This window comes from Cebus imitator, unplaced genomic scaffold, assembly GCF_001604975.1.
Source record: "Cebus imitator isolate Cc_AM_T3 unplaced genomic scaffold, Cebus_imitator-1.0 Scaffold112, whole genome shotgun sequence".
NCBI lineage: Eukaryota > Metazoa > Chordata > Mammalia > Primates > Cebidae > Cebus > Cebus imitator.
Genome location: NW_016107427.1, coordinates 2,187,715 through 2,211,226, shown reverse-complemented (window position 1 = coordinate 2,211,226; position 23,512 = coordinate 2,187,715). Strand labels below are relative to the sequence as shown.

Here is a 23,512-nt window from a genome sequence, read left to right as displayed (position 1 = left end):
CCCCAGCCCACCTGTGCATGATGGGACCCCAGTGAGCAGCTGGAGAGCAGGACTCCACTCCAGGCCAGGAGAAGGCGGCCCTTCCTCACACCACCATGTGCATGCAGTGCCACCACTGCAGTGACACGTGGGTCCTTGACGTCCGCCAGAGAGTGTGAGCACCTGGGGCGGAGCAGGTCTGCAGAAGAGCCTACCCCAGAGAAGCATCCCTGTCTGCATACGTGCACGCAAGGGTGTCAACGGCACAGGCGCATGTGAGGGTGTGGACAGCGCTTCTCTGTTAGAAAAACCGGAGGTGACCCAGACATGCAGTGCAGGAACAGCCAGCAATCCTGGCAGCTGGATGCATCGTGAGCGTCAGTGCTGCGTGGGTGTGGCCCAGGCATAGAGCAGGAAGATGTGACAGGACCCACCGTGGGCCAAGGATGGAAAAGACATGCAGGGCCCAGGTTGGGGGGATGACACACAGCACCAGAGAGTGTGGGGACCTGCAGATGGGGGAGCACTGTGAAGAGAGGGTGGCCTGCTTTAGAAAAGAAGACAGGAGATTGTATATTATTATTATTTATGCAATTCAATAGTAACGAAAGGTAGAGTGTGAGGAGGCTTTGTCACTTCTTGGAAAGACCCTGTGCCATAGAACATGCCATGACACAGGGACAGCAACGGTGGACACTGTATAGAGAGTCTGTGTGCAGTAAGCACCCCCAATGGAGGCCGCTGTGTGTGTCTGGGGGGTCCCAGGCTGACTCTGGGAGGATTCTGGCATCTTGGTGTGGGGGCATTCTGTGCCTCAGGGTTCTGATGTCGTCCCAAGCCTCAGGCTGGCGGGGGTGGGGGATGAGACCCCCCATTCTGTGGCGTTGTGTCCTGGGCGCCCTGGAAAGAGTGGGTCCCTAAGTAAACCCCTGCACCCTCACTGCCCCTGCCCTCAGTCTCAGAGAGACACTGCTTCATGGCACCTCCTAGTGCTGGGCTCACCTTGGGGGTTTAGCATGAGTACAACCAGGGCCCACCCCTCACTGAGGAAACGTGGGGGCCACCATCTGGAAGGTGCCCTGGCTAGCACTCAGGATGAGCCTCTGCCCTGCCAATCCCAGGGATGGACAGCCCATCGCTCGCTGGGCTTTGGTAATCCGGAAGCAGAATTCTGCCCATCCCAGCAAGAGCATTTCCTCCAGTGTGTCATTAAGATAGCCTCTTCCTGGCTCCCCGACCTGACACCTGCGATCTAGCCAGCTTTCCTGTGTGTCTCTCAGCCTCCTGGGATGGAAACCCAAGGGCGGATGAGTCCCCGACACAGCCTCAGCAATGCTGGGTGGGGGCCTCTGGAGGCTGACCCGCCCCCATAGCCACCTTGTAGGGGGCACCTCCTTGACTGCATCATCTGTGAGGCATGGTGCAGAAACCAGGAGTTATGGAATTAAAGAAGGGGCAGCAGAGACCAGCTCATTCACAGCCTCGGGGACAGGTGGGGCTCAGCCACCAGGATGGAGAAGGAGGAGCCCAGTGCTGCTTTGAAAAGAAGAAAGGAACTGAATCAACCCAGGAGCTCTGCCCTGAGAAACTAGAGAAAGACGGGGGAAAGGAACCCACAGCAAGCAAAGGGAAGGACGGGGCCGAATCCATGCACTTGAAAACAAAAGGAAAATAGAGGAAATTGATTAAACCCAAGCCGGTTCTTTGAGATCAATCCAACTGATACACGTTGGTTAAGACTGGCCGAGAAGAAAAGGGCAGGGAGCAAACAAATCACCAGCACAGAGAACAAAAGGGGCTATTGCTGAACAACTGTCAGAAGTTAAAGGCTGATAAGGGAATTCCAGAAATGGAATTCCGTGTATGTATTCAAAACCTCAGATAATGTGGACCAGTTCCTTGAGAGGCGCAAGTGCCGGATCTCATGAAAGAAGAAAAGATAACTGGCAGGTCCAACATCTAACAAAGGACACCTTCCAACACACAAAAACTACCGTTTCCTGGGAAATCCTAGCGCTCCCTTAAGAAAAAATGTCAGCCCTATACCGCCTCTTTCAGAAGACAGAAGAGGAGAAAACACACCCACTCTTTTCTGAAGGCAATGTTACCAAACCAGAAAGGCATTACAGTAAGAGAAAACTACAGGCCAGTCACCTCCATAAATGTAGACACAAAATTCCTCAGTGTGATATTAGCAAATAGAATCCAGCAACATATAGAAAGGGCAATACATTGTAGAGGTGGGGTCTGGCTATGCTGCCCAAGCTCATCTCGAACTCCTGGCCTCAAATGATCCTCCTCCCTTGGCCTCCCAAAGCGCTGGAATGACAGGCATGAGCCATTATCAAACCAGATAATACTAGTCTGGAGAAAGTAGCGCTAACACAATTCTTAGCAGGGAAAGCCCTCCCTCTGAGACCCGGTGGGCGTTAGTGCACATGCTGGCCTGCTTGCTGTTCCCTGGGAGGCTGGGGAAGCAACACCCCACAAGCGTGAACACACCAAACACCTTCATCCACCAAGAGGGAGCAGGGCTTCCAGAAGAAGCGTCTGATTCCAGGGATGAAACTGGGCAACTATGAGATGAACTTGGACCCCAAAGTAAGAAAAGTCAGGAAGGGACAGCATATTGAAAGGGCACCAGGGCCAAAATGAAGGCGCTTGATGGCTGACATTGGAACCACTGCCAACACAAAATACACAGTGACCATACTGGATTATAGCTCACGTCATAAATATTCTTCAGTCTACACTGAGATAAATGCACAAGGAGGCAAACAGACACACAGAAGAGCAAGACAGCTCCTCCTCCCGGGACAATGTCAATTAGTAAGCGTGGAAGGAACAGGGGCAGGGAGGAGAATCCTCAATAGAGCCCCACAGGGACTGCACAGGCCAGGCCCCCGAGGGCACCCACACCACTGGGCAAACACAGAACAGCTGCCAGGTCTCAGACATGACCAATTACAGAGGGACACGGCGGCCCCGCCGGGGATGGGATGTGGCCGTCACCTCCGTGCCCCCTGCGCTGCTCCTGTGGGATTCCTCCCCTGACACGATGCCTGGTCTGACGACGAGGAAACCTCAGGCAAGCATTCTACAAAGCACCCAGCCAGTCGAGGTCGCTGAGGCCAAGGAGAGACTGGGCGACTGTCACAAACCCGAGCATCCTGAGGGGACCTTTCAGGCAACGCCGTGCAGGGTCCTGAATGGAGCCCGCGGCAAGCTGGTGCGCCGGCCTGAAGCCTGTCCTGGGTGAGAAGAAACAAACTAGGGCCGAGTTCTCAGCGCTGAGAACCGACCTGCGGTGGTGTCAGGAAGCTGGTAAAGGGCGATGTGGACTCTGCTTTTCAGCCACTATTCCCTAAAACCATCCCACAAGCTCAAGCTGCGCCTCACAAGCAAAGGCTGCTGAATGCCCAGTGTGGGGCACCTGCCATCCTGTGCTGCCCTCTGTGCCCCATGCTCCACCTGCCCCAGGTCCCAGTCGGCGAGGAGGATGCCTGCTACTCCCACCTCCTCATGCCGGGTTCTGTACCATGTCGGCCTTCCCGTCCCGGGCTCTGCCCCCGTGTCTGCTAGCTGTGGGTTGAATTGTGCTCCTCAAAAGGTGCCAAAGTACATGTGACTGATCCTATAAGGAAATAGGGTCTTTGTATGTCCTCACGTTAAGAGGAGGCTATTAGCATGGACCCTACTGTAATATGTTTGGTGTCCTTATAAAAAGGGGAGATTTGGACACACACACACACACACTGAGAAGCTGTGTGAAGATAAAGGCAGAGCTCAGGTGAGGCCACTGAAAGCCAAGCACCCCAAAGATAGCAGCAGCCCGCGGCAGTGAGGGGAGCAGTATGTGAGAGCGGCCCTCGCAGCCTCAGAAGGAACCCACCTTGCCCACACCCCGATCTCTGAGACGTGGAGTTTCTATCGTGTAACCAGCCAGTGTGTGGTACTGTTTGTCACGGAAGCCCAAGGGAAGAAACATTACTGAATAAAAATCACAACTCACATCATCATGATTTAGAACCCAAACGAACCTCTCCCTAACCTTGGAATCATAGAGGCACGTGATCTTGCTCAGCAGCCTAGAAACCCAGGGCCCCGCAGAGCCGGCGCAGGCACCTGCTCCCCAGAGCCCAGCGCAGTCAGACTGCGCCACTCTCCACGTGAGCCTGGGGAGCAGGCGACACAGCCTGAACTGCACCCCAGCTCTTCCTCCTGAGTCTGAAACACACACATATGCCCCAGGCCAGTTCCAAGAGTTTTGTAAACTGAGCAACAATGCTTGGGAAACAAAAACACAACTACTGTTTATCCTCCCGGAGCTGGCTGTGCACCCCAACAAGGAAGAGAGGGCTTCTGAGCCTCCTGTCCAGACAACACACCCCAGGGAGGAGTATAAAACCCCACACACCCGAGCACCTCACTCACTCCCTCACCCACTCACTCCCATCTCCCCCAGCTCAACCCCAGCACAGCCACATCCACCATGTCCGTCTGCTCCAGCGACCTGAGCTATGGCAGCCGCGTCTGCCTGCCCGGCTCCTGTGACTCTTGCACTGATTCCTCCTGGCAGGTGGACGACTGCCCAGAGAGCTGCTGCGAGCCCCCCTGCTGCGCCCCCAGCTGCTGCGCCCCGGCCCCCTGCCTGACCCTGGTCTGCACCCCAGTGAGCTGTGTGTCCAGCCCCTGCTGCCAGGCAGCCTGTGAGCCCAGCCCCTGCCAATCGGGCTGCACCAGCTCCTGCATGCCCTCGTGCTGCCAGCAGTTTAGCTGCCAGCCGGCTTGCTGCACCTCCTCCCCCTGCCAGCAGGCCTGCTGTGTGCCCGTCTGCTGCAAGTCTGTCTGCTGTGTGCCCACCTGTTCTGAGGGCTCCTCTTCATGCTGCCAGCAGTCTAGCTGCCAGCCGGCTTGCTGCACCTCCTCCCCCTGCCAGCAGGCCTGCTGCGTGCCCATCTGCTGTAAGCCTGTCTGTTGTAAGCCTGTCTGCTGCAAGCCTGTGTGCTGTGTGCCCACCTGCTCTGAGGGCTCCTCTTCATGCTGCCAGCAGTCTAGCTGCCAGCCAGCCTGCTGCACCACCTCCCCCTGCCAGCAGTCCTGCTGTGTGCCCATCTGCTGCAAGCCCATCTGCTGCAAGCCCATCTGCTGCGTGCCCATCTGCTCTGGGGCTTCCTCTCTGTGTTGCCAGCAGTCTAGCTGCCAGCCGGCTTGCTGCACCTCCTCCTGCTGCAGACCCTCCTCTTCCGTGTCCCTGCTCTGCCGTCCTGTGTGCAGGCCTGCCTGCTCCGTGCCTGTCCCCTCCTGCTGTGCCCCTGCCTCCTCCTGCCAGCCCAGCTGCTGCCGTCCAGCCTCCTGCGTGTCCCTCCTCTGCCGCCCTGCGTGCTCCCGCCTGGCCTGCTGAGGCCTCCGCTCAGGCCAGAAGCCCAGGAGCTGATGGGCATGTCCCCCAGGGCCAGCCAGGCTTAGGTCCCCCCTAAAAGCTGATAGTCACGTCCTGAATTGCTCCTGTACTTTGACCATTTCCCAGTGTCTGCTACTGAGCTGGACAGTGGAAGAACTGAATGTCTATACTCAGTGCTGCAGCCCTCTTGATGGGGGTGGTTCTAGAAAGTTCCCATGACAGTGGCCTCCCCTCCTTATCTCCCACCTCTCGTGAGGGTCAGCTCAGCCTTGATCCATGAGGTCTCTGTTCCCCTGACTCAGAGCCCCAGAACCTTCTTCGGGCGCCCTCAAACTGACCAATAAAAGCCCTGAGACTGCAATGGTGCTGGCTGCCTGCTGTGTTGATGGGACGCCTTGGCTGGACCTCATGGCCGTGAGGTCCATGTACCTTTTCTCCTTTGTACACAGCCCTCTGCTGTCCTTCAGGCTCCTGAGTGTTTTCCTGTGCCCACGGGTGTGTGGCTCCCAGGGGTCCAGGCTGGATGGACTCGGGCGGAGGAGCCTTGCAGCCCTTTGGACACTTCGGGCCCTGGGGTTTGTCCCTAACCCTTCTGTGTCATTAGTTGCGTAATAGTTCTTTTCGCTGATTTGCTTTTTAAGTTCTCCTTCTTCTGCCCAATACCTGTCAAATCAAGAATGGTGTCTTCTAGCGCCATGCTTGCCCAGAGCATGTCCAAATGCCCTCTTAGCTTCACAATCAGTCTTCATCTACATCACCCACAATGCTTCTACATACTGGCGTGGTGGGAGGAACACAGGCTGGAGCTTAGAATGTGGGGTGGGGGATGCAGGCTGGCAATGGAAATGGGTGGGAGGAACACAGGCTGGAGCTTGGAATGAGGGGGTGGGAGAACACAGGCTGGGGATTGGAATGGGGGAGGAATGCAGGCTGAAGATTGGAATGGGGGCGGAGGAGGAAGGCTGAAGATTGGAATGGGGGGAGGAAAGCAGGCTGGCGATTGAATCGTCAGGTGAAGGAACACATTCTAGCCCGGGCAATAAAGCAACACCCCCACTCTCTCTCCCTCTTCCTCTTCCTCTTTCTTCCTCTCCTTCATTCTTTTTTTTTCTTTCTTTCTTCCTTTTTCTTTTTAGAAAAAAAAAATAACATAATCAAGAATTTACGTTGCAAAAAAATAATAATTTTACTTAGTACTTTTACTTAGTAGTTTTCTAAGTAAAATAATTTTACTTAGTACTTTTCTAAGTAAATTTTTACATATTGCAAAAATGTTTTCCATTTTCAAGACACATCTTTTTAAAAACATAATACTTTTAGTGAAAATTACTTATGAACTACAGCAAGAAGATTCAAATTGTACTGGCAACCATAAAATGCTTCGGTTTAATTAGACATTTGCTAGTGTTTTCTTTTTTTCTGGTGCCAAGAAGAAAGCCTTAACGTGCAAAAGAAAGTGAAAAAATCTAGGGGCTGAGACGATGCAAACAGATTTCTTTCTGTCCTCTTTATGGTGAATTCCACAAAAAAAAAAAAAAAAAAAGGAAAGCACAGATGTCCCAGGGTGGGCGAAGGTGGCAATTGGAATGGTGGGGGAAGACACAGGCTGGTGATTGGAATCAGATTGCTGTTACTTCTGCCCTGTGCGAGCAAAATCGTATCCTCAACCCCTCTGGCCTCTCTAAGGTCCAAGAAGTAGGACTTGCTCTTTCGGTTTTCCAAATGGAGTGGCAAGAATGACACACAGAGCACATTATAACCACACGGGGCCAGTGGACTGGCCAGAGCTGGACAGTCTGAGGACTCTTGGGCATTTTAAGAAATCTTTAAAAATTGTATTTGGAATAATGATGTGTTGTAACCACTGGAGGAAGTGCTAACTATTCCTATGATTATAACACATATTCATAAAGCAATGGTGATAAGATCAGAAAGAATTTCCCTGCACAGCTGTCAGAGAGTGGCCCAGGAACTCAGCTGCAGCGGAGGTGGAGTTGTGGAGGACAGACCCAGAGCACCGGCCACACAAAGTCACAGTTCCAGGGTGAAAGGGAGGGCGCGCCTCACGAGTGAACACACACACGGATGTCCTAGGGTGTGTGAGGGCATGCAGCTCACAAGTGAATAAACACACAGATGTCCCCACGGTGGGTGAGGATGTGCCCCTCATGGGTGAACACACACACTGATGTCCCAGGGTGGGTGAGGGTGTGCAGCTCACAGGTGAACACACACACAAATGTTCCAGGGTGGGTGAGAGCATGCAGCTCAGGGTTGAATAAACACACATATGGCCCAGAGAGGATGAGGGTGTGCCCCTCATGGGTGAACGTGCCCATGGTTTTCAGCAACACAACTCAGTGTGTTGATTGCAACCCACGGAACCAGAGAGTTAAAAATAACTCCAGAGAAGGGAGATTCTGTGGAAGAGCTTTCATTAAACTACAGTGCTGTTCCCCATCACATGAGCTGAGGTCACTCCTGGTTGAGGTCCTTTGTGTCTTTACCAAAACTTACTCTTCAGAAAGTAGTTTTCTATGAGGTGTATAGAAAAGTTGAGAAACCATTATAAACCAAGCTGACTTAATGAATGTTTATACAATATACCATCCAACAACCGCAAGATCCATATTGTTTAAAGTGCACACAGAACATGTACCAACATAAACCACTGAAGAGGCCTGAGAGCAAGTCTCAGCATCCTAGGAGAGCTGAAATGACAGGAGGGCTGAGTGTGCTGCTTGACCACACAGAATTGGAAATCATTAACAGAAAGACATTTAGAAAACTGTCATATACTTGACATTAAACAGCACACTTTAAGATCTATGAGTAAAAGTATAAATCACAGTGGAAGTTATGAAATATCTTGAATAAAATGAAAATGAAATCACCACATATCAGTATTTGTGGGATGCAACTAACAAAGCATGTAGAGGAAAATGTATAGTAATTTGCTTTACTAGAGAAGAAGGCCTAAAATCAATTATCTAAGCTTCCGTCTTAAGAAGCTGAAGAAGCATATGTTGAACCCAAAAATAACTAGAAAGAATAAAATAATCAAGAACTTAAAAACTCGACTGTGTTCATCCATTTTGCACTGCTGTAAGGGAATACCTGAGACTGGGCACTTTCCAAGGAAAGGCTCCCGGTTCTGCAGCTGTACAAGCATGGCAGCTGCTTGGCTTCTCCTGAGGCCTCACGAAGCTTTACTCATGGTGGAAGGTGGGTGGGGAGCACTTACCACATGGTATAAAGGGAGCAAGAGAGACAGAGAGGAGGGAGTGCCAGGCTCTTGTAAACAACCAGCTCTCCATGAAGAAACAGAATGAGACTTCACTTATTACTGTGGGGAGGGCACCACGCCACTCATGAGGGAACCACTGTTCCCATGACCCAATCACCCCCTCAAGGCCGCACCTCCAACACGGGATCACCTTTGAACATGAGATTTGGAGGGGACACACATCCACCATTTCACCTACCAAATACAAAGCGGACAAACGGAAATAAACCAAACCTAGTGTTTTTAATAAATCAATGAAATTGGCAAATTTCTAGCTTTACTATTATAAAACAAGAGAACATATAAATTACCAATACCAGTTATTGTGGTTTGGCTGTGTCTTGAATTCTCATCTTGAATTTCCACGTGCTGTGGGAGGGACCTGGTGGGAGGTAACTGAATCATGGGGGCGGGTCTTTCCCATGCTGTTTTCGTGATAGTGAATATGTCTCATGAGATCTGATGGTTTTGAGAAGGGGAGCTTCCCTGCACAAGCTCTTCTCTTGCCTGCTGCCATGTGAGATGTGCCTTTCACCTTCTGCCATGATTGTGAGGCCTCCCCAGCCATGTGGAACTGTGAGTCCATTAAACCTCTTTCTTTTGTAAATTGCCCAGTCTTGGGTATGTCTTTGTTAGCAGCATGAAAACACACTAATGCATCAGAAATGAATAAAAGATTACCACTACAGAATCTATAGATATTAAAAGGAGACCAAATAAATAATGTAAACAACTCTATGTCAATATATTCAACAACTTAGATGAAATAGTCAAATGATTAGAAATATATAACTTATAAAAAAGGATACAAGAAGAAACAGATAGCTCATCTCTTCGATTGAAGAGATTGGATTCATAATTAAAACCTTTGCCACAGAGAAAATGCCAATCCAAAATGCCTTTGCTATTGAATTCTACCAAGCATTTAGGGAAGAAATAATACCAGTTTAACCCAAACTTTTCCAGAAAACTGTGGTGAGGGTGGGGGAGACGCAGCATTGGCGAGGCTGCTAGGGATTAGGGGATGGAAGCTGAGGCCTCACAGGTGGCAGGAGCTTCCTTTGTGGGCTCTGGCCATGGGCATGGGCCTCTGGGATGAGAGAGGAGCTTGTGAGGGAACAGCCATGCCTGAGATGGGCTGGCAGGAAGGGGAACTGAACATCAACCTTTTCCCTCTGGGGACAATGCCCACTTACTGAAACACTTCCGGCCACACTGAAGCCCCTGGAAGGCCTCCTCCTAGAAAATCCCCAGGAATTAGCAGGGCTTGGTTCACCTGTGCCCTCCAGGGTCACCCATGTCACCCTCACATCAGAGGGACCTGATGCACAACCCTGCAGGTGTGGACCCTGGGTACCAAAAGCCCATGAGGAACCTGGTGTCCCAGAGGAGGACCTGGGGCAGTGCCGGGTTTCAGGAATCCTGTGTGTTCCTCCACCCCTCCATGATGCTCTTGTCCCACCGAGCCCCCTATCTCCCACGCAAGTGCAGCCGCCTCTCACTCTCCCCTCAAGTTTCTGCTAAATGGGCAGAACCTTAGGGGGTGGCACACAGGGAGGGTGACCAGGCCTGGTGGCTGTGGTGCAGGGACCCCAGGCCGGCTTCCCAGCAGCTGACTCTACAGGGTAGGCTCACCCAGGTGGGACAGTGGGTGCAACGGTCCTGGGGTCTGGAGAGCCCCACAGCCCAGTGCAGGGCAGCAAATGACAAGGCTCAGGAAGACCCAGGCACAGGGGCTGAGCCAGGACTGAGCCTTCCTGGTGTGGCCGTGAGTCCCACCTGGTGACCCCCTGGAGAAGTTAGGCCACTGTCCCCTGTGACTTCTAGGTTAAGTCACTCATTCCTGGAAACAGTCATGGCTGGAGGAGACTGATGTCAGTTCAAACCATGTGTCCCCCGACCAGAAGCACACAGGAGAAAAGAATCAGGTGACCAAGGAGAGTTTATTGGGAGCAGGAGGAGGTGCTGACAGGCTCAAGTCGAGGCCAAATGACCTGGGGCAGAGAAGCTGGGAGGGAGGACGGGGGCCCAGCAGGCACGTGTGCAAGTGCTGGGAGGCAGCAGCTGGGGAGCAGCGAGGATGGGGCTTCTGAGAGCAAGGAGGGTGGTCACCTCAGCACAGTGGAGACATGGGGACCTGTCCCAGATCCGGGCAACCTCCTAACCTGAGTCAGGACCAGCAGGCCCTGGGGGATGTGCCCAGCAACAGGTCAACTCCTAGCTTGAGCCAAGTCCTCAGCAGGCTGGGCAGGAGCACGCGGGACGGCAGAGGAGGGACACGCAGGAGGCCGGGCGGCGGCAGCTGGACTGGCAGGAGGAGGCGGGGGCACAGCAGGAGGGGGTGGGGGCACAGCAGGAGGGGACGGGCACACAGCAAGCAGGCCTGTACACAGGGCGGCAGAGCAGGGACACGGAGGAGGAGGGTCTGCAGCAGGAGGTGGTGTGGCAAGCCGGCTGGCAGCTAGACTGCTGGCAGCACAAAGAGGAAGCCCCAGAGCAGACAGGCACACAGCTCACAGGCTTGCAGCAAACAGGCACACAGCAGACAGGCTTGCAGCAGACGGGCACACAGCAGGCCTGCTGGCACGGGGAGGAGGTGCAGCAAGCTGGCTGGCAGCTAGACTGCTGACAGCATGACGAAGACTCACAGCAAGTGGGCCCGCAGCACACAGGCTTGCAGCAGACGGGCACAGAGCAGGCCTGCTGGCAGGGGGAGGAGGTGCAGCAAGCCGGCTGGCAGCTAGACTGTTGGCAGCATGAAGAGGAGCCCTCAGAGCAGGTGGGCACACAGCACACAGGCTTGCAGCAGACAGGCTTACAGCAGACGGGCACACAGCAGGCAGGCTTACAGCAGACGGGCACACAGCAGGCCTGCTGGCAGGGGGAGGAGGTGCAGCAAGCCGGCTGGCAGCTAGACTGATGGCAGCATGAGGGCGTGCAGGAGCTGGTGCAGCCTGATTGGCAGGGACTGGGCTCACAGGCCGCCTGGCAGCAGGGGCTGGACACACAGCTCACTGGGGTACAGACCAGGGTCAGGCAGGGGGCCGGGGTGCAGCAGCTGGGGACGCAGCAGGGGGGCTCGCAGCAGCTCTCTGGGCAGTCATCCACCTGCCAGGAGTCGGGGCAAGCGCTGGAGCAGACGGACATGGTGGACGCGGCCATGCTGGGGTGTGGAGGATGTGAGCTGGGGCGGGGAGGTGTGAGTGTGTGGGTGGGTGGGTGAGTGAATGAGGAGCTCTGGGCTGTGGGGCTTTTATACCCCTCTCTGGCATGTGTTGTCCAGACAGAAGGCTCCACAAGCTTCTTTTCCTTGTTGGTGTTTAGAGCTGGTGGCTGGAGATGCATCATTCATGCTGGTTTATCTGTTTGTTTTTCCCTCATTAAATTCGTGTGTATGTTGCAGGGCTCTCTTTCTTCATCAGTTTTTATTTTAGCCCCAGAAATGTGGTGGAAAATATTTCAAGCAAGTTTTTGTTGAATAGAGGTTTTAGGGATGAAGACTTCTCCAAAGGGAGGAATTCTAGATTCACCTATCCTGTGTTTTGACTGATTAGACATATTTTATTACTTTTAGCATCTTAAAATATAAGTATGCAGAAAAATATGAATTTCTTATAAAATGCAGCTGGCACAGAGGGTATGTGGAAACTAAGCGGCCGTCCCTTCAGCCCCTCATGCCTTGTAGGGAGACTACTGAGAGATTCAGTATCTGGTGGATCTGAGCTTTATCTTTACCTCCTCAGCTTTTCCATGCTAACTTCAGAGGCCTCTCTGTTTTATTTGAAGCAGCACTCTGGGTTTTCTCCATTTTTATTTCATCATGGTGACACATCAAGTACTTTTTCATATATGGTGATTTTAGGACATACATTTTAAGATTTCTTGCTTGTCTGAAAATGTACTCAACTTTACCCTCACACTTAAGTGATAGTTTAGCTGGGTATATAATTCTAGTTTTATAGCAGAATTATTATAAATAATAACAAAAATATATGTTTTCTCAAAATGAACACATGTCACCATTTTCTGTGGTGTCCAGTGTAGCTGATGAGAGACGGAGGCTGGTCATTTGTCATTTTTTATCATTTGTCTCTCTTTCTCTCTCCTTTTTTTAACTCTCTGGGAACACATGGGTAGGAGACCCCATGGGAGAACCTGCAAGTGCTGAGGCAAGGGTATGAAGCTTCAGCCTGTTCCCATGTGAATACAGAACTAGAAAAGAATTAGAGATAGAGTTACATAGTTATTCCTATATATAAGCATAAATAATCACAGTTATTCATATGTAATCGCAAAAGTATATTACTCAATATAACCTTTTAATTTTACTAATGATTATCTGTTTATGAAGCATGGAACTGAGGTGACATTGTGAACAAAGTGATCCAAAGGCAAGATGCTCTAAGCCCTCTGTCACGCCCACATAAGGGCTGCGGGAGGGCACCTCAGCTGTGTGGCAGTGCCAGCACTGGAAAAGTGCCTGCTGTTTAGCCAGCTAGGGAAAGAGATATCCAAAACATCCGAGATGTCTCCTTCCTTGGGGAAGTTAGTAGAAAAATTCGCTTCTCCAAGCTCTTGCAGTAGGCCTGATGGCTGTCAGGGAGGCCCACAGACATCCAGGGGCTTAACTGTCTCTATGTGATGCTGTGCTTCAGTGGTCACGTTCCATGTCCACTCTTATGTTCCACTTCTGCACGTGGTCCGTCTTTTTCTTAAAGGATAAAATCAGTATTAGTAACATAAATCTTAATGTCTTTGTTCTTTCTTGACAAGTATGAGAAAAGTGCTGCCACATTAGGTTTTCTCCTCGTCTCGGCTACTTGAAAGTCCTGGACACCTATCTCCAAGACACGTGATTTACCTGACCCCATCGCTGACCACCATTACCTCATCCTACCTTCCCTGCCCCCTGCTTTGTACTTGATAAAAGTCAGAGTGTCCAGGTACTCGGGGCCACTGCAGGTCTCCACGCTTTGGTTGGCAGTGGACCTCCGGCCCCAAACTCTGTTTTCTCTTTCTTGGTGTCTTGTGTCTTTTATTTCCACATTTTCTTGTCTTCACACCTGTATAGAGGGGTTCACAGGATGCTGTAGGGCTGGACCCTACAGGAACATTTCGTTTTCTTTTTATTCTTGTTTCGTTTCTATGCTTATGCATTATTTTACTTTCTGTGGTTAGAATTCATTGAGCCGTTCAACGTGAAGACTCAGGAAGTGTTTTGCACTCTTAAAAATAATTTTTATCTCTTGAGGTCTTTCCTTTTGTGACTTTGATTTTGTCTCATGATGAATGAAATATATTTTTGTCTCACTGAAATGATGTTATGCTGAGCATTTAAACATTTTCCCTCGTTTCACTGGACATCAGTTAAGCTCTGCTCATTGGTGGCCGTTCATTTGATTTTCTGAATAAAAGCCTATTTTCTTGCAGGGCACCGGGGTCCTGATCCAGTTTACACCCTAATTTGCTTGCATCTGTTTCTCTTTTCCACAAATATATAAAGGATTTTGAAGAGCCTCACTGTTTGTTAGACAATTTTGATTTCAGTTTTACAACTCTTTAAACATTCTTTCAGTGATTATTAGTAGAGGTTGTGCAAGAGCTGTGTGCTTAGCCCACCTTCTGGGACTGAAGGACTTGATGCTGCTTTCACAAAATGACAGGAAAGCCAGAAGGCGAGGATGACATCGTGTTAGCGGGTGTGGCCCGCTGTACAGACACGCACAGCACAGGTATGGCCTCCACATCAGCTCAGTGTGAGGGCGGCTCTGCAGCCCAGTTCGGCAGATGCGGAAATGCTGAGAAGATAAGTAACCTTGAAAGAAGACAGCTGGCCAGCGGCGAATGCAGCAGCCAGGGGCCCTCACTCCTTTCCCTCACGGCCAGAGATGGCTCTGCGCCGTCACACAGCTCCCTGAAGAGTGCGTGCTTCGTGGGTGGGAGACAGGAAGGGAGGTGGTCCTGAATCAGTGGGACGTGGGAAGGGTGACGTGGCTGCTGGGACAAGCCCTGGGGCCTGTATGATAAGTCGCTTGACTTTTCCCACAGCTGTCTCTGGCAGCCTCATTAATCAAATGGGCGTGGTGACTTCTTCATCTCTTTATTCCTTATACCCTCTGTGCCAGCTGCATTTTATAAGAAATGCATATTTTTCTACATACTTATATTTCAAGATGCTAAAAGTGACCTGGATGAGATCAGAGACTATTATTCTAAGAGAAGTAACTCAGGAATGGAAAACCAAACATTGTAAGTTCTCGCTCACAAATGGGAGCTAAGCTATGAGGATGCAAAGGTCTAAGAGTGACACAGTGGTCTTTGGGGACTCGGGGGAAAGGGTGTGAAGTGAGTGAGGGATAAAAGAGTACAAAGTGGGTGCAGTGTATACTGCTCAGATGATGGGTGCACCAGAATCTCACAAATCAACACTAAATAAGTTACCCATGAAACTAAACACCACTTGTTTCCCAATAACCTATAGAAATAAAAATAAAAATAAAACAAATGGAATCCCACCACACGCAGCCCCTCATGCTTTCAAGGGTCATGCACATTGTAGCCCGTGTCAGTATTTCTGTCCTTTTCATGGCTTAATAATATTCCCCATGGAAATGGGCCACATTTGGTTGTGTGGATGGGCTGTGTTTTGCTTGTCCATTCATCTTCTGATGGACATTTGGGATTTTTCCACTTCTTGGCTACTGTCAGTGCTGCTGTGTACATGGCCCACAAATCTGCTAGAACTGGACTGGCAGGGTCACAGGGTCACACAGTGAGTGACCATTTTGAGGAACTGTTTTCCAAGGTGTTTTCACTGGAAGTTGAAGCTCTGGTGAGGCAGAAGATACATCGAATGGGAACCCAGAGCAGGGGTCAGAGCTGAGACCTCCCCCCAAGGAGACATGTCCTCCCTGGAGATGGCCAGACAGGCTGGGTCGGGTCCTGTCGGTGCCTAGGACAAGGGCAGGTGGGGGTCAGTGACAACGTGGAGGAGGTCAGAGAGCGAGCCCCGGGCCCTCCATGTGGCTCTGTGCTCTGACCCTGTGGCCAGCAGTGGGCACAGTGAGGGGGGCTCAGACATGCATGTGTGGGGAGCCCCTCCCCAGGATGGCGCCGGAGCCCTAGGATGAAGCCTCAGCCCCCACCAGCCGCCCCGCAAACCAGGGCAGGAAGCAAACATCTCTGTCCCTGGAGGCCCTCATTTGTCCCTTCATGGGGACCTGGCTTTGCTTCCAACGAGGTGGACAAGGCTTTGTCCGTTTGGCCCCGGCCCTGGGGACGGCCGCTGCTGGCTGTCCTGGGTGGTCTGCCTCAAGGGGAGCGAGGGAGGTGGCTGTGCTGAGCACAGTGAGCTCCATGGGGTGGGACTCCGGGAGGTCCTCGTGCTGGGGCTTGCGGCCTCTGGCATTGACATGCAGGGGTCATTTGCTGGGGCAGGAGTCGGAGCTGGGCCCTCAAATGCACACAGCGACCTGGTGGAGAGTGTGGCGGCTCTTACCAGGCAGAGCTGAGGGCTGTCTGGGAGAGACCTGGGAGGCTGGGGGTGTGCGGACAGGGTCCTCGGGGTAAGTGTCCAAGACCACCGGATCAGGAGGGAGCCGGGACCCTGAATCTCTATGTGAGGCCACATGGGGCAGGAGGGCCGGCAGGCTTGGTTAGTGGTGCCATGGCCTCTGCCCATCTGTGCTCTCACCAGTGATGCCTGAGCAATGGGTATTCAAGAATCCCGTGACAACCCGAGGCTGCTGGGCTGGCGTCCTGGAGGAGGGCGTGGTCCCGTGTCTCATTGTGGAGGAGACCAGGGCTGCAGGGATGGGCACTGTGTCCATAGCTGGTCTCCCCAGGGGCAGCAAGAGGGGTGAGGCTGCTGAGCGGAGCCAGGCCCTGGGGGGGCTCTAGCAGTCCTGTGGGGCAGCCACAGAGCTGGGGAGGGTGAATGTGTCTCAGGGGCCCAGAGCTGCTGCCAGGGTCCACATTGTCCCAAAACTCCTGGCCTTGGTTCCAGAGGCGGCTTCCCTGAGATGGGCCTGGGGGCCACACTGCCATGCTGGAGTTGAACTGGTGGAGGTGTGAGGGAGTGGGTGAGGGGCGAGTGGGGGAGGAGTGAGTGGAGGAGGGGTGAGTGGGGCAGGGTGGGGGACGGGTGAGCAGGGAGGGGTGTATAGGGGAGGGGTGTATGGGGAGGGGTGAGTAGGGAAGGGGTGAGTAGGAGAGGGGTGTGTAGGGGAGGTGTGAGTGGGGGAGGGAGTGAGCCTATGAGGTGCTGAGGCTCTCAGGCTTTTGTTCCCTCCAGCCTTGCTGTCCCCAAGTCCACAGCGTCCCCTTCCGTGCCGCTGAGAGCTGCAGTGCCAGGATTAGGGTTGTGCGTTTGCCTGTGATCTGGCCCAGCCCATAAACCTCCCATCACGTTTGTGCTGTGTCCTGCCCCATGTGGATCTCTGGGGGCAGGAGTTGGGGTGGGCCTGGTCCCACTGGGTTCTGGGGTCTGGAAGAGCCGCAGGCTGGGGCATCATGCAGCCCTGGCCCCAGCAGCCCCCGGGCACAGACTTCCTGTGCAGGAAGCCGGCCTTAGGAAGTGTTCTTGTGGTACAAACTCCTCATCCAGCCTGGTCCTTCCTCCATGGCAGGACCCAGGACTGTGGCCATCTTATGAGGGACAACCTGGGGGGCAGGAGCCTTCAGTGACCTGCCCAGAGCCATGGCATTGGGGGTGTGGGCAGCTGTAAACTGCACCCAGACCTCCCAGCCCTGAGCTCTGGATGACTTCCCACGCCCATGGCCTCTGCGCCTCCTGCCCTGTTCCGTGCCCACCTGTCCTTGTGTTTCAGAGGCGACAGGACCTGTGTGTTCCAGGGGAAGGACGCACTCAGCCCCTTCCAGCCTGGGCAGCATGACCGCCTCCTGGGCTGTGGTCTTGGGTTCCAGACCCGCGGGGTGGCCATGCTGGGTGCGGGCGGTCAGCAGCCCTCGTCCCTTCCCAGGGAGGCTGCCATTTGTGCTCTGCTTCTCCGAGGCACCTGTCAGCCCCCGCCCAGAACTCCTGCTGGGCCCATTTCCCAGCCCTGTCTTCCAAGCCCCATGCCAGGCCTCTCGGTGTCACCACCTTAAAATTAAGGGGCATCTATCCAAAGAACCAGCCCAGAAGACACAAAACGGGTCCATGAGAAGTTGATCTCACTGCGACACCATCGCCGCTGTAAACTAAACATAAAATCCTAAGCCCCTTAGCTGCCTAATGGACCCCGTCTTGGCCATGGAGACCCCTGAAAAACTGCATTCCTGGCATGTCAGGAAGGGCGGTCAGACATGCCTGGCTACCCGCCCCCCCACCTTTAGGTTTAGCTACAACCACTGCCCAGCACTAAAGTTAAAATAGAGACCGTAAGACCTACAGAGCACACTGTGGCAATAAGATACCAAATTACAGACAGGACCTCAGGCACAGCAAGCAAGGGTGGAGCCGCGTGCCCCACACCTAGAGGACGGACTCTGCCCTCACCACCGCCACAGCGGCTGCTTTTCCTCCAGCGGCTACACACTCACTGGCCCCCCGATGAGCAAGATTCAAACGCCTGCAGCTCATCCACCCGCAGACCCCGTTCCACTGCCGTGACCACAGCTCTGACTGGGCGGGAGACTGACTTCAGGAGCCTCCCCCTGATAAGGGACTCCCACTGTGGACCGGCTCTGGCCCGTTTAGAGGCTGTGCACTTGAGCGCCTTCGTGTCCCGAGAAGACCTCTGACGTTTAGGGCCTCACTGCGACACATTCACATGTGAAGGCTCCACCCTATAAGAAGTACTTTTTTTTTTTTAGATGGAGGCTTGCTCTGTCACCCAGGCTGCAGTGCAGTAGTGCAATCTTGGCTCACTGCAACCTCCGTCTCCCAGGGTCAAGCAATTCCCCTGCCTCAGCCTCCCGAGTAGCTGAGATTACAGGTGCCCGCTGCCACGCCCAGCTAATTTTTGTATTTTTAGTAGAGACAGGGTTTTACCATGTTGGCCAGCATGGTCTCCATCTCCCCTCAGCCTCCCAAAGTGCTGTGATTACAGGCGTGAGCCACTGTGCCCGGCCAAGAAGTACTTTTTAAGTGGTCCATATTCAGAAAACAGGCCCTGGCAAGTCCCGGCAGCTCCCTTGCAGACATGACAAGCCACATAGTACAGACTTGGGGCACTCTGAACAACAAGACGGCAGCATCATGGAGGAACGCACGGCGCTGAGGAGAACATGCAAGGACACGTGTTTACCATGTGAGGGTTGAGGCAGGAAAGCCACACAGCGCCTCGTTCTGTTATGTACATATGTGTGTGTAAACACATACATACGTACTCATACATCTGGGAAGAGCGATAAGACTCATGGAAGTCAGAGGGGATGGAGAAAGGGGGGTGGCGAACCCATTAAAAGGAAAGAAACTGTCACCATTGGAAAATCCAGACTTGAAGTGGGGAAGGGGACAAGACGTAGCCTTACAGGAGGACAAGGAGACTGAGGTGGCGTCCGGGAAGTCTGCAACCCCACCGTACTCAGCCGTGAGAACCGGGGAGGGACCGTCCGGGAAGTCTGCGACCCCACCGTACTCAGCCGTGAGAACCGGGGAGGGACCGTCCGGGAAGTCTGCGACCCCACCGTACTCAGCCGTGAGGACTGGGGAGGGACCGCGCACTGGGGGTACGTGGCTTGTTGAAACCGGGCTGGCTGTGCCTGCCCATCAGACACCTCATCTTGCAAGACCACCATGAAAGTCTCACTCTCGCTGTTCTTCATGCCTCTAAGTCCATTCTTGGGATTTGGACGGGTGAGTGTTTCTCACAACCCCAGAGTGAAAGCAGGTCGTATGTTACATGCATGTTGGTTCGGTGCCTCCTTCATGAATACTCAGTGTTCTTCCATAAGCTGTTGCACATGTGTGTTCAGCTAGCCTGGCCAGCATGGAGCTCCTGCCCAGGCCCTCCAGCCCTGAAGCGCCTCCTCCTGGCTGTGGTCTTGGGCAGAGGCTGGGCTTCCCAGCCTGGGGATGGCTTTCTTGCAGCCTGTGCCCCTTGACCAGAAACAAAGTCTCCTCTTTTTTTTCCAAACTTACAGATTAGTGATTTTTTTTTTTTAGATGGAATCTCACTCTGCTGCCCAGACTAGAGTGCAGTGGCACAATCTCAGCTCACTACAGCCTCCGCCTCCTGGTTCAAGCAATTCTCCTGTCTCAGCCTTCCGAGTAGCTGGGATTACAGGCATAACCCACCATGCCTGGCTAATTTTTGTATTTTTAGTAGAGACAGGGTTTCACCATGTTGGCCAGGCTGGTCTCAAACTCCTCACTCAAGTGATCCACCCACGTTGACCTCCCAAACATTCTAGGATTACAGGCCTGAGCCATTGCGCCTGGCCAGATTTGTGATGTTTTTAAGTTAACACAAGCAGTCGCCCAATTCCCTTCTCAGGAAGCAGCTACTTTCTCCCGTTCTTTCTCTCCGTCTCTCTCCGTCTGTCTGCCTGGCTCTTCTGTATATGCACACACAGCCCATTCTCATTATTCCCAGAGGTTCCGTTCTGTACAATCTCTACCAGCACCGAATAACCAAATATGGAACCATTGCTCCTGCAGGAAGTGCAGCGTTAGGGTCTCACGAGCCTCTGCTCACAGCGTTCTCATCAGCCAGTCTGTGTTGTGTGCTGGGCCATGCCCGGTCATCACTGACAGCGCAGGCACCAGGCAGCCCAGCACCTCCCTGGTGGGGGTCCACAGTCAGGGCTAGCCCTCCTGCACCTTTGCCTTCTCCGCACCTGGTCCAATTTCCAGCACATTGAAGATTCGCTGCATCGTGAATGAATGAATGCTTGAGAAGTAAAAGCATCCGGCAACACTAGAAACATTGAGCAGAAAGAACCAAAAAGACCTGGTGGCCAATTGGATATTATTTGCAGGAGAAATGGAGACCTAGGCGAGATGTCCAGCTGGGGTGACCAAGACTTAGTCACTTAGCAATCAGGAAAAACACTGCAGCGCAGAGCAATGCTTGCAGCGTTCACACGGCTGTGCTGTGGCGAGTGGCTGTGCTTTCTGCAGAGAAGATGTATTGGGAGTTCTGGGTTAGACTCACAGGTTTGCAGTGTTTGGGATAAAATCAAGTAGAGATGTGAGGCCCCAAACAGGATCCTCGGCCTCCCTAAGTGCCCAGATGGAAGACGGGGTGCACAGCCCACCAGGAACCGCTGTGAACCTGACGGGAAAGGGCTCACTCCGCTCTCCATCCTCTCTTATTTGCCACTTGCTCTAAAGCCCTTGTGGGGACTTCAGGCACCAGAGGGAGTATGGGGAGTCACTTCTAGAAGCATTCCACCCTCACGCCAGTGATGACTGGGGCTTTTCTAGCCTGATAAATTCCAGAAGCCACAGCAACCCAGACAAGCAGAGTCCCTGGCGATGGCCCACAGGCGCTGGGAGCAGGACGGACAGATCTCTCCTGCAGCCAGCACAGGCCCCCTGTCTACCTCAGTATTATGCTCTGGAGCCAAGTTAGGTGAGGATGCATCAACAGACCCAAATATAGACTCAGGACTTTACAAACTGAATGGCATCTCCTAGGACTAAACAAGAAAGTCACACTAATAAGCATCCTCTAGGTTTTCAGCAGAAACAAGGAAGGGGCGGGAGCTGTTTACACTCCTGCTGGACCAACAGGCCAGGGAGAGATATAAAAGCCGACAGCCCAGAGCACCTAACACACACTCACACACACACACACACACACACTCATCCACTCACTCCCATCTGCCCCAGCTCAACCCCAGCATGGCCGCGTCCACCATGTCCGTCTGCTCCAGCGACCTGAGCTACGGCAGCCGCGTCTGCCTGCCCGGCTCCTGTGACTCTTGCTCTGACTCCTGGCAGGTGGACGACTGCCCAGAGAGCTGCTGCGAGCCCCCCTGCTGCGCCCCCAGCTGCTGCGCCCCGGCCCCCTGCCTGACCCTGGTCTGCACCCCAGTGAGCTGTGTGTCCAGCCCCTGCTGCCAGGCGGCCTGTGAGCCCAGCCCCTGCCAATCGGGCTGCACCAGCTCCTGCACGCCCTCCTGCTGCCAGCAGTCTGGCTGCCAGCCAGCTTGTTGTACCTCCTCCTCCTGCCAGCAGGCCTGCTCTGTGCCTTTCTGCTGCAAGTCTGTCTGCTGTGTGCCCATATGCTGCAAGCCCGTGTGCTGCGTGCCCAACTGCTCTGAGGGCTCCTCTTCATGCTGCCAACAGTCTAACTGTGTGAGCTGTGTGTCCAGCCCCTCCTGCCAGGCAGTCTGTGAGCCCAGCCCCTGCCAATCAGACTGCACCAGCTCCTGCATGCCCTCATGCTGCCAGCAGTCTAGCTGCCAGCCAGCTTGCTGCACCTCCTCCCCCTGCCAGCAGGCCTGCTGTGTGCCCATCTGCTACAAGTCTGTCTGCTGCAAACCTGTCTGCTGTGTGCCCACCTGCTCTGAGGATTCCTCTTCATGCTGCCAGCAGTCTAGCTGCCAGCCAGCTTGTTGTACCTCCTCCCCCTGTCAGCAGGCCTGCTGTGTGCCTGTCTGCTGCAAGTCCATCTGCTGCAAGACCGTGTGCTGTGTGCCTGTCTGCTCAGAGTCCTCCTCTTCATGCTGCCAGCAGTCTAGCTGCCAGCCAGCCTGCTGCAACACCTCCTGCTGCAGACCCTCCTCCTCCATGTCCCTGCTCTGCCGCCCCGTGTGCAGGCCTGCCTGCTGCGTGCCCGTCCCCTCCTGCTGTGCCACCGCCTCCTCCTGCTGTGCCCCCGCCTCCTCCTGCCAGCCCAGCTGCTGCCGCCCGGCCTCCTGCGTGTCCCTCCTCTGCCGCCCCGCGTGCTCCCACCCAGCCTGCTGTGGCCCCACCTCCACCCAGAAGTCCAACTGCTGAGTGATCTCCTTAAGATCATCCAAAGCCTGAGCGCTCGCTGCCACCTGCACCCCTGGATTCCTTGCCCTTGACGGCTGCGTAGCCCCTGCTCCTGAGCCTGCCGTGGCGTCCGTGGTCAGCTGGCCACCCAGCATGCAGTCCTCCTTCTGGCAGCAGCTCAGCTGTTTCTTCAAGTCTTGACTTTTCCCCAAGTACCCAGCCCTGCCTCCCCAGCAACAGGTGGGCAGTGACCCCAGCAAGGCCAGCCGGGTCCTCCCAGGCCATGGCCCGGTGTGGCAAGAAGCGAGGGCAGACCCACGTCAGGTGTGGGTTTCTTGTCGCTGCCCGGCTCAGTGGTGAGGCCGGCCTCTGCCCAGCTGTGGCCTCGGCCTCGTTCTGTCTTCCCTGACAACAGGAACGGGTCAGACCCTTCCAATAAATTCGTTTCCTAAAAAGTATGACTGGAATTCATTCTTGTTCACAACCAAAGACCCCTGCCTGAGGGTCCCCACCCATGGGTGGTCCTGGGCTGCTCCCATGCCAAGAGGTCCCTGTCCTTCCCAGCTGTCCTGGCAGCCCCATGCCACCCTCACCACACGTACGTCTGAGGGTAAGCAGGCCGGAGGGCTGGGAACGGCTAGTGATCCGACAGCAGCACTTGCCCCAGGTGGGGTTGCCTGGGGGCTCCCCTGAAGCTGTGTTGTGTCCAGCCCCGGCTCCAGAAAGGAAACCCCATGGCTGTGTGCAGAAAGTGTCCATGCCGTGGGCGAGGATGGCCATCATGAGGCCCGCTGGCTGAGCTGGCCCTTGACTGGCATTTGGGTACTGGGATTTTGGGGGGCTCCTCTCACCCCACCTTGCTGGCCCTGAGCTGTTTGTACCACTAGTTTAGGCAGAACACCCATGTCCCCGCTGGGAGTCTGGAATTCTGGTGCAGCCCAGGCAGAAACTGCTCACCTGACCCATCCCC

At 53.8% G+C, this 23,512-nt stretch overlaps 3 protein-coding genes across 4 annotated transcripts; 2 read left to right on the top strand and 1 right to left on the bottom strand.

Moving 5' to 3' along the window:
- Positions 1 to 4,424: 4,424 nt before the first annotated feature.
- Positions 4,425 to 5,752, top strand: LOC108311268 (keratin-associated protein 10-1). Its single transcript, XM_017538680.2, has one exon. It carries the CDS (start codon positions 4,472 to 4,474, stop codon positions 5,381 to 5,383), a length of 912 nt encoding a protein of 303 aa, XP_017394169.1. The 5' UTR covers positions 4,425 to 4,471; the 3' UTR covers positions 5,384 to 5,752.
- Positions 5,753 to 10,593: 4,841 nt separating this feature from the next.
- On the bottom strand, positions 10,594 to 11,851 carry LOC108311262 (keratin-associated protein 10-1-like). Its single transcript, XM_037742033.1, has one exon. The coding sequence runs from the start codon at positions 11,829 to 11,831 to the stop codon at positions 10,905 to 10,907; it is 927 nt and encodes a 308-aa protein (XP_037597961.1). The 5' UTR covers positions 11,832 to 11,851; the 3' UTR covers positions 10,594 to 10,904.
- Positions 11,852 to 21,426: 9,575 nt separating this feature from the next.
- On the top strand, positions 21,427 to 22,908 carry LOC108311263 (keratin-associated protein 10-3-like). 2 transcript variants are annotated; one of them, XM_017538667.2, is made up of 2 exons: positions 21,427 to 21,858; positions 22,204 to 22,908. In XM_017538667.2, exons 1-2 carry the CDS (start codon positions 21,463 to 21,465, stop codon positions 22,561 to 22,563), a joined length of 756 nt encoding a protein of 251 aa, XP_017394156.1. In that variant the 5' UTR covers positions 21,427 to 21,462; the 3' UTR covers positions 22,564 to 22,908. The 2 variants fall into 2 exon arrangements, with proteins under 2 accessions (XP_017394156.1, XP_037597957.1); XM_037742029.1 differs by having other exon boundaries at positions 21,427 to 22,908.
- Positions 22,909 to 23,512: the final 604 nt, after the last annotated feature.

Coding starts and splice junctions, on each gene's coding strand:
- LOC108311268 (XM_017538680.2), top strand. CDS start 4,472: ATGTCCGTCTGCTCCAGCGACCTGAGCTATGGCAGCCGCGTCTGCCTG.
- LOC108311262 (XM_037742033.1), bottom strand. CDS start 11,831: ATGGCCGCGTCCACCATGTCCGTCTGCTCCAGCGCTTGCCCCGACTCC.
- LOC108311263 (XM_037742029.1), top strand. CDS start 21,463: ATGGCCGCGTCCACCATGTCCGTCTGCTCCAGCGACCTGAGCTACGGC.